The sequence below is a fragment of the Typopeltis vanoorti genome, chromosome 15, assembly GCF_054136105.1.
Source record: "Typopeltis vanoorti isolate ZY-2024b chromosome 15, IOZ_Tvanoo_1.0, whole genome shotgun sequence".
Taxonomy (NCBI): domain Eukaryota; kingdom Metazoa; phylum Arthropoda; class Arachnida; order Uropygi; family Thelyphonidae; genus Typopeltis; species Typopeltis vanoorti.
Window position 1 is genome coordinate 69972833 of NC_143563.1, and position 9774 is coordinate 69982606.

Here is a 9774-nt window from a genome sequence, read left to right on the forward strand (position 1 = left end):
AGATGATCACTTTCTGTAGCAGGCTTTATAAGGGCCAAATGCAAAAAAAATCTTGCTGCTTCCTCAGATGTTCCTTATGGTTACAACTTTTCCCCCTTCCTTGTTTCTGTCTGTCATATCAAGATGTTACCATGGTGACAGCACTTAAAGCTGATCTCTTGGCATCAGTCTTTTCGTAAAGCTGCTGTTGTATAGAAAGCCAAGTCTTTTGTGTTTTCTCACTATACCATGAACACTTCAAATCATACCTCCTCTGATATTTCACCAGAATGACATTGCAAAAATCCTCAATAATCTTAATAACCAATGTCTCTAGATTTGGATGGCATCCTTCTAGCTGTGCTAGCTAAAATATGTACTGTACAATTAACACCCATCCTGTATCATCTATACTAGTTATTATACTCGTGTGGCATCTCCCAACAGCAAAAAAAAGCAGATGAGAAGGATGTTTAAAAAGGATAATTTGTTGTCTTTTTCAATTTTCATGGTGAACTTGATACGAGGATGTAAACTATTGATTTTGACTAAAAAGAAAGGTAAGGAATCTCTGTTGTGAGGCCACACTGCAAAAATGTTGTCTATATATCTAACCCAAAATGAAGGTTGAGGGTATATAGATGAAAAAAGATGTCTTCTAAATGCTTCGAATAAAAGTTGGCTAGAGCAGGGGAAAGTGGACTTCCCATGGCAATTCCTTTTACTTGGTTGTAGAATTTGTTTTGACACAAGAAACATCCAGAGCGCATTACGAATCCGAAATTAAAAAATATCTCCTTACGACCTACTGATCTTATGATGAGCTTCGATGTAGAATCTCTATTCACAAATGTACCTCTCAAAGAGACTTTACAATTACTTACTGACAATCTTCCCACAAGATATCATAAAATTATTTGGATTCATAATACACTGCAGATATTTGTTATTTTCAAACTGAAATATCTGGCATATATTAAATATACTTTTCTTGTGCTAACATGTGGATAATTCTTAATTTCATGTCACAAGTTTCAAAAGTAGAATTTCTTCAAGGACTACAACATTCACCTCTTCAAGAAACACGTGAACAGATTATTCTTTCCTTCTTAATCACATGCCCATACATGGTATTTTTGTGTTATGTTTTTTTTTTTTAAACCTCTTATGTATGGGATTTATATATAAAGGGGGAAAAAAAGATGGCACAGGCTCCACAATCCATAATGAATTCTAACAAAATTTATCGCCTGAGTCCAAAACAGTGCCTCTCAAATTATGACATCTTTTTTTTTTTTTCTCCATTGGCATATCTTCAGGCCTCCTCATAGCACATTTATAACTTTTGTAATATGTACCAACAATTTTACCTCATTTTAAACTCGCCTGAACTTTTCTTGCAGCCATGTTGAATCTGTATTGCGTGTGTCCAGATGTTTCATCTTTTTTTTTTTTTTTGCGCATTGATACACACTTTTACAAAGCTGCAATAAAGGAAACATTATAGTGGATTTTACAGATTGTATAAACAAAAGTAATGGGAAAACGTCAGTAATAATATGGAGTAAAAGGAATCAAAAATGATAAAAGCGACATGAAAACTGAAAGATAAGGATAGCTTAGATGTCTGGAGTACAGAAAGATGGTTTCATGTAAAATCAAACCATCTTCCTGTGTGGGAGATGATGTGATAATGTGCATCCTTGTCTTACAAGGATGCACGTTATCTCCACTCTTATTCATCATCTATTGGGTTGGCAAATTAGTTCGTTCGGTTTTTCAGAATGGAATGAGACACATTTTATTTAATATATATAATACATACTAGTCAGTTATATATTGACCCTCTTTTATCAATGATCTCTTGCCATCTGTCCACCAACTTCATTATGGCGCGTTCATAAAACTCCTGAGGTTTACTGGCAAAAAACTGATCCAGGTGTCTTTTGACAGCCTCCTCATTAGAGAAGGTTTTCCCGTTCAGAGAATTCTGCAACGATCGTAATAAGTGGTAATCAGAAGGTGCCAGGTCCGATGAATATGGAGGATGCAGCAAAACATCCCAGCCAAGACGTAACAATTTACTCCGGATTGTTAACAATGTGTGGGTGAAAGACAACTCCTTTCCGATTTGCCATTCAGAAAGTTTTGTGCTAATTGCATTGGCCAGTCATGTTAACTGTGAGCAATAGAGAGTTGAATCAATCATTCTGCCTGACGGCAATGCCTCGTAGTGGACAACACCTTTATAATCCCACCACACAGAGAGCATGATCTTCTTTGGATGCAATCCCACTTTCAAGGTTGTTTGCAGTGGTTCGCTCTTGTGCCCCCCCATGATCTTTTATGTACCACATTATCACACATGACCCATTTTCATCTCCCGTAATCATCCGCTTCAAAAATGGATCATTTTCTTGGCGACATCACAGCAAATCACAGATGGATATGCGAGCAGTCATATTGGCCTCAGTCAGTTCATGTGGCACCCAAACATTGAGTTTTGAAACATATCCCAGCTTGTGCAAATGGTTTTCAACGCTTGTATGGGATATGTTCAGTACTGCAGCAATCTCCTGCACTGTTTGTGATGGATTTTTGTCGACGATATTCTTCACAACACTCGAATCAACCTCGGACTGGCATGACATGAGGCGTATCACTGACATCGAAATCTCCAGAACGGAATTTGGCAAACCACTTTTGGCTTACGCGTTCTGTTAAGGCACCATCCCCATATACGCTGCATGTTTTTTTATTTGCCTTTTTTGAAATAAAAAAGCAAAATATGCCAGTAACGTACGTTATTTCCTTCCATTTCTAAAAATATGTTACACACACACACACACAACTGAAGTAGGCCGAACAAAAATTCACCGAAAGGTTATGTGAAATGTCGCCTTTCAACTGTGCAATAGCATTGCGCAGTAGTGCAACAATAGCGACAGGTGAAGCGGCATAAACTTGTACTAACGCATAAACCGAACAAACTTGTTTGCCAACCCAATATATGGATTGTTATGAAAGAAAGTGGCATTAGGTCTGATATTAGAATTGGAAATGTCAAACTTAGCTCTTTGCTTTTATGCAGATGATATTGTACTCCTAAACACATCTAGTGTAAGTCTCCAGGATTCTTTAACTAAACTGAATAACAGCTGTAACAAATTTGGCATGGAAATCTGCAATAAAAAGGCAGAATCATATTAAAATTGAAGGTATTAGAAATGAACTTGACACTATTAGCATTCAATAATGTGTAAGCTTTGCTTACACATTGATTCAGAAGTGCCTTAGAAGAACGAAATGTTAGATATGGCAATGTTGGAGTGCTTACAAGTAATAGACTAATTTGGAGGAAAATTGTGGGTAGGAGATTAATAATAATGTAAACTCAATCATGTAGTGCTGTCATAGTAACCTGAACACCTCTTGTGAATACATATTAGGAAATTGATGTCATGATGATGTGTCTGCAAGTATTTAAATAAATATATTTTTTAATATCAAAATTGGAGATGTTAATGTCAGCTCTTTGCTTTATGTGGATGATGTTATACTTCTAAATAAATCTGCTACAAGTCTGCAAGATTCTCTGACTAAATTGAATAGCTGTTGTAATAGATATGGTATGAAGGTCAGCAATAAAAAGACAAAGACAATGAAAATAGGCAGAATCACTGAAAATGTCAACTGTGTTGTGAATGGAGAACCTGTGGAACAAGTAAAACATTTCAGCTATTTAGGCATGATTTTTACTGAAGATGGTAAATTAAATATAGAAATAGACAACAGAATCAGCAAAGCTGGTATGGTGGGAAGTCAATTGAATAAATTCATATGGAATAAGAGAGAAATTAGTCGGAACACAAAATTAGCTGTATACAAGACAGTGTTCAAACCAGTTTTAACTTATGGATCTGAGAGCTGGGTCAGAAGTAAAACACTTGACCAAAGACTAGAGACCACAGATATGAGAGTCCTGAGAAAGATTATAGGCATGAACAGATGGCATCAATGGCAATATCATATTAAAAACGAGGATATTAGGAAAGAACTTGACATTGTCAGCATCCAGGAATGTGTTAGCAGAGCTAATCTTAGGTGGTATGGTCACTTAAACAGAATGGGCGAGGAAAGATTAGCAAAACAAGTGTTCTCTGCCAGGTTGGCAGCAAAACGACCCAGAGGAAGACCAAGATATAGGTGGATTGATACGGTACAAAATGCTTTAGACAATAGAAATATAAGATCTGATAATGTTGGAGTCTTGACAAGTAACAGACTGATTTGGAGGAAAATTGTAGATAGGAAATTAATAATGATGTAATTTTTTTCATGTAGTACTATCATATCCTGCACACCCCTTGAGGGTACATGGCAGGAATTTGATGATATTTTTTAATATAGTTGTCATTTTAACATTCAATATATTTTTTTATATTGTTTTATACAGCTGTCTGAAGCAAAAGTGTATCCCTTGAAAAGGATAAAATTGAGTATCGTGCAGTTATAAAAATTCTTTGTAAAAGAAGGTTTAACAGCAAAAGAAATTCATTCGAAGTTCATAACGGTTTGTGGGCACTCTTCTCCTTCGTTTTCGACAATTAAGAAATTGGCTGTCGAGTTTCAACATGGCTGTACCAGCCTTGAAGATGATCCACATGAAGGACGTCAAAAAAGTGTAACACCGCCAGAAATCATTGATCAAGTGCCTGATATGGTATTGGATAACCGGTGAGCCAAAGTGCTGAGACTATAGGCATTTGAAAAGAATGTGTAGGATATATTTTGCATGAGCAAGATGGGTGCTGCGCTTGTCCACAGCAGATCAAAAACGCACTCACATGAAAATCTCTAAACAGTGTTTGGAGCATTTTAACAAGAATAAAACTTGATTTTGTGCATCGTGGGTAGACTTGGATTCACCATTACACACCAGAATCCAAACAGCAGTCAAATAGTGGACAGAAGCCGGTTGTTCAGCGCCAAAGAAGACAAAGTCGGTTTCATCAGCAGGAAAGGTCATGGCATCAGTGTTTTGGGATGCTAAAGGCATTTTGTTTATTAATTATCTTGAAAAGGGTAAAACAATAACTGGGGAATATTATTCCGATCTTTTAACCAGGCTAGATGAAAAAATTCGTGAGAAAAGACTCAGTTTGCAGAAAAAAAATCATCTTTCATCAGGACAACGTACCTGCCCACAAAAGTGTTTTGGTAATGGGAAAATTGGGGGGTCTGCAGTATGAATTGCTGAAACATCCACCCTATTCCACAGATTTGGCTCCCTCTGACTTCTATCTCTTCCCAAAAGTAAAACTCTTCCTCGCTGGTCAGCGTGTTTCTTCAAGTCAAGAGGTGATTGCAGCTGTAGAGGAGTATTTTGCAGATCTTACTGAGAACCACTACAGGAATAGGATAATGGCACTGGAGCATCACTGGAATAAATGTATTAGTCTTAAGGAAGATTGTGTTGAAAAATAAAAATAATTTTGAAGTTATAAATTCGTTTTTTCATTGTTTGGTCGAGAACTTTTCAGACCACCCTCGTACGTCATAAAGAGATGTCCTTATTTTTAAAAATAATTTTTAAGATGATTATTTTACACACACCCGCTGCTAGATAGCACACTAAATCAAGCCTAATGGAGGCTTTCATGTCAGCTATATCTTATTGCCATTATTCTACTAGATGTGCCTAGTTCAGGTAATAAATAGTATATGCAGCACTGTCAGAGTGACAATTTGTAGTGAAATTGGATGAAATTCTCATTTTTATGTGGCTTAGTAAAGAATCCATTACTGTTCCATGCCTTACACATTTCAACTGTCTTTAAACAACAATCATGAAAGTCAAGCAAAGAGAAATATATTGCATGTTGAAAAGGGGAAAACTTCCCAAAATCTTCCAGATTCACTTTACATAATATATATAGTCTTGAAGAAACAGTCTAAGATATATGGTCCTGAATAATGATTATTTCAATTTCTTCAAGTATTACTAATCTTCTAAGCTTCCCAGTTACTCTCTTTGACTCTTTTTATCTCATGAGTAGCATTTATGCATGTTTGCTCTAATATATCTACTTAGAATATACTCATTTTGAATTTTGATCTTCTTTGACTAAAAATTTCTTTATTAAGAAAGAAATTTTTACATCAGTTACATGTATCTCTAAACGGTGGCATGGGGGGGGGGATGAGGTCATCTTCATGTTCATCATGTTCAATGTTCATCCTTTTGCCAGTCAGATCACAATCTACAAATGATTTTTCTCACACAGCCATTTCGTTCACATCTTATCTTTTGGTATAAGAATGCTGAGTGGAATGATCTTCATGTTTTGCAACAAAACTGAACATCAACGAAACAATTCTTGTTGATATAGTAACAAAAGCAGGAAATTTGTATTGCATCCAAATGGCATTCGTGCTTTCTTCTCTCTTACTAAAGCTGTTTGCCATAACTTTTGTCTAATTTGTTTCCACATCTTTTGCACTTGGATAGTTCTCTTGCATTGTTACCTACACAAAAAGCAAGTCTCCTGAGTTCTTTCTTTTCCTCCAATTCTTGCATTGGCAATACAGTCTTGGTAAATGCTATTCTGGCATTTCAAACATACAACATTCAATTACTCCTTTGAATTTTCACCACAAATCGGAAAAATCTTGTTCAAACTGGATATCAAAAGTCACCTGGTCCTTACTGTTCCTGAAAATTTACTGTTCACATCTGATTCATGTTCTACTGCACATTTGTGAGGAAGAAATAAATTTTTATTATCGAATTACTGTCCAGTGTTTCTCACTCTATGTATTTCTAAAGGAATAAACCAGTGACACTCAATTGTTACGCCACCTGGAATTTTCTTGCTTGTGTCACTAAGCTTTGTACAAATATCATGCAAAAGATTTTTATAATCTTAGGTGATTGCTCTTCATACCTTGAAGCCTTTATTTTTGTTTGACACACAAAGGTCTCTTAAGTAAGCTCCCATCATATGGTTTGCCAACTTGATTGCCACTAATGCTGGATAGAGGTTGAAGTGAATCTGTAAGAGAGAAATCATCTGTGAGCCGAATTGCTCTCCTCTGGACAGTATCAAGAATTTTTAGAGAAGTCTTAGGTGCTCCACCGCATATGAGCAGTATTCTAAGCATGGGAGCACAGAACAAATGGAGAGATGCCATTAGGACACTAGAAGACTTTAGTGTCCTTGTTATTTAGTAACTTTCTGATGCTTTTTTTTTGTTGATAAACTACAGAAGGCATGCGGTTCTCAAATTCACCAAGGTAGGAGGTGAATTTCCTTGGTCATCAATGCAGGAGTTTAAGGAAAAGGGCAATGCTAGGTGGTCCGCTTTATCTTTGAGCAAAGTAACAGTGGAAGGTGCAAGTGAGCAGTTGTGTTCAACAGCCTTAGAAAGGGACCAGAAGGTGGCATCGTTTGGACTAGAGGCAAGTTTTTTTGCTGTAGTTGCTGTGAAATCAGATTTTTATCTGCTGATGATTATTTTGCATTTGTTGTGTTTTGGTATAGGCAAAGTTCTTAATGCGAGCCACTTGTAGTAAGCTGAATTTTTTCTTTGACTGCTTTGATACACTTTCTGTTGAACCAGGGCTTGGAAAGCAGACAAGGATTCTGAGTAGAATGGGGGATGAAAGTCTTCATGCCAGTGAGGATAATTTCTGTGGCTCATTCAGAGCAGGTGTTAGGGTTGGATGAGCTGAAGCAGTAGTAAGACCATTAAAAGGAGGATTAATTTCAATGCTAGTAAAACTCAGCTCTGTCTATTTCTTACCAAAAAAAAAAAAAATTCTATCTGAAGAATACTCAAATCTCTGCCCAAGACAAGATTTCTATTCCTGGGATAAATATAACCTTCACTCTATCTGGATGCAAATATATTACAAATATCTCTCTTCAGCATCCAGTAAATTAAGGTTTTCATAAATCTGAATCCAACTTTTAAATACTTTTCTCACATTTGAGGTAGTGCCCTTATAAGATCCCTAAAAATACTTCTCTCAGTACAGAAGAGGACAATTCACTTGATGAATAATTTGCCAATTCACTTTATCACAATTTCTTGTCCACAAACATTTTCTGTTGTTACATTTTATACAGATATGCCAATGGTCATTATTTATCAGAATTGACATCAGTAATTCCTCCACTCTTCTGAATCTGTTGAACAATTGGTGGTTATACTATACCCCCTTGATAATTCAGATAACTCAAAATTGCAGAGCAAATTTTTCTTCATTCATTCCTTCTACTGTTGTCTTTTGGAACAGTCTCTCTTATTCTTAAATTTTGAATTCTTAAAAAATATCTGCTGAGTTTCAAATTGAATGTTAATATTTTTTTTTTTTTGACAAAGTTCATTTTCCTGAACTTTCTGCCCATCACGTTACCATAATATACTATAGGTTGAACAAAAAAAAACAGCTGTTAGCATTCATTTTTGCTTCTGTAGCAATGGTGCATTTTGGTAGGAATTTTCAAATTCCTTCCAAGATACATGAAACCTTAATTAATGGCTTTTTAATTGGAGTTACCTGATCTCATTAAATGGTTGGCAGGCAAACTAGCCACACAATGCAGACCATACATTAACACATATGTGATGATTAAAATTTGAACATTACAATGAAAATTTAAAATCTCTATTTTTTTGTCTTTAAATTTTAGATCTCATAGCACGTCTTGGTCCTCAAGTGGAAGAAAGGCATTCTTCAGAAGAGGAAGAGTCAGATTAAAATTGGACAGCCTTGAAGTAGATGCTGTAGTTAATATCAATAGACAGTTTATTTTAACATCTTTGTCTTTAATTTGTTCTTTGTGTGCAAGTCTGTGCTGTTATCAACAACTGCAATGGATATAAATACCATTTACAGTTTCATTTTGTAAATAATTTTAAATTAGAAAGAAACCAAAAAATAATAAAATTATTTCTAATGAAATATTTTTAATAAGCCATCATTGACTTCAATAAATATGATAGCAGATCTCAAGCTCTATAATTAATTTAATTGTAGCATGTAACTGGAAAGCTATTTAGGTATTCTTTGTCCAGTTGTAGTTTAAAATTTTCAAAATTTTAAAATAAATGTGTATGAAATACTTTCTTGTGGTATACTTTGCCCTTTTGATAAATATGAATATATTGACTCTGTGTATCCAAATAATATTTGACTGTTTTCTCAAATTTTTATCACAACAGTATTCGTTTAACCTTTTTTTCTCCTTCCCTTGGTAAAGGAAGTAACTCCTCTTTCCTTCTTTTGTATTAAATTAGTTATTAGTACTGTTATGCACAAATTTTCATAGCAAAGTGAAAATTTACATTTATGAAAAGATTAGTACTGTGGTCCATGTCATGAAAGGTAATGAGAAGAGAGAAAGATTTTGTCTTAGTGTGTGTGCATGCATGTACGTGCACACAAAAGACTCAGAAACAGTAAATTATATTTAACAAATTCTATTCTTTTCTATCCTTTACCCAAGCATGAAGTAACACAATAGTAGGAGTCAACCATATAAGTAGTTTATCCATCGCAATGTTACTTGACAAAATAAGGACCATAGGAATAAATTTTTTTGCCTGGTTTGAGGCTAAATTGATTACAAAGAAATGCATCGGCAAATGATCGTGATGGGTACACAAGTAATCATCATAGTTGGTGACAGTGATTATTCCCTACTCACCTGGGAATTACTAAGTATATGGATGTTCCAATTAGGACAGGTTACATGCTGTGAACTATGCAGCTGAAGGTTATAACAT

At 35.3% G+C, this 9774-nt stretch overlaps 1 protein-coding gene across 1 annotated transcript in view; it reads left to right on the forward strand.

Moving 5' to 3' along the window:
* Positions 1-9114, forward strand: part of mdlc (RING finger protein mdlc) — a 159067-nt gene extending 149953 nt beyond the window's left edge. Inside the window, exon 9 of the mRNA XM_090404918.1 lies at positions 8679-9114. Within this exon, the coding sequence (XP_090261044.1) occupies positions 8679-8746 (68 nt within the window). The 3' untranslated portion in view covers positions 8747-9114. The remainder of the gene's footprint in view (positions 1-8678) is intronic.
* The last annotated feature ends 660 nt before the right edge of the window (positions 9115-9774 follow it).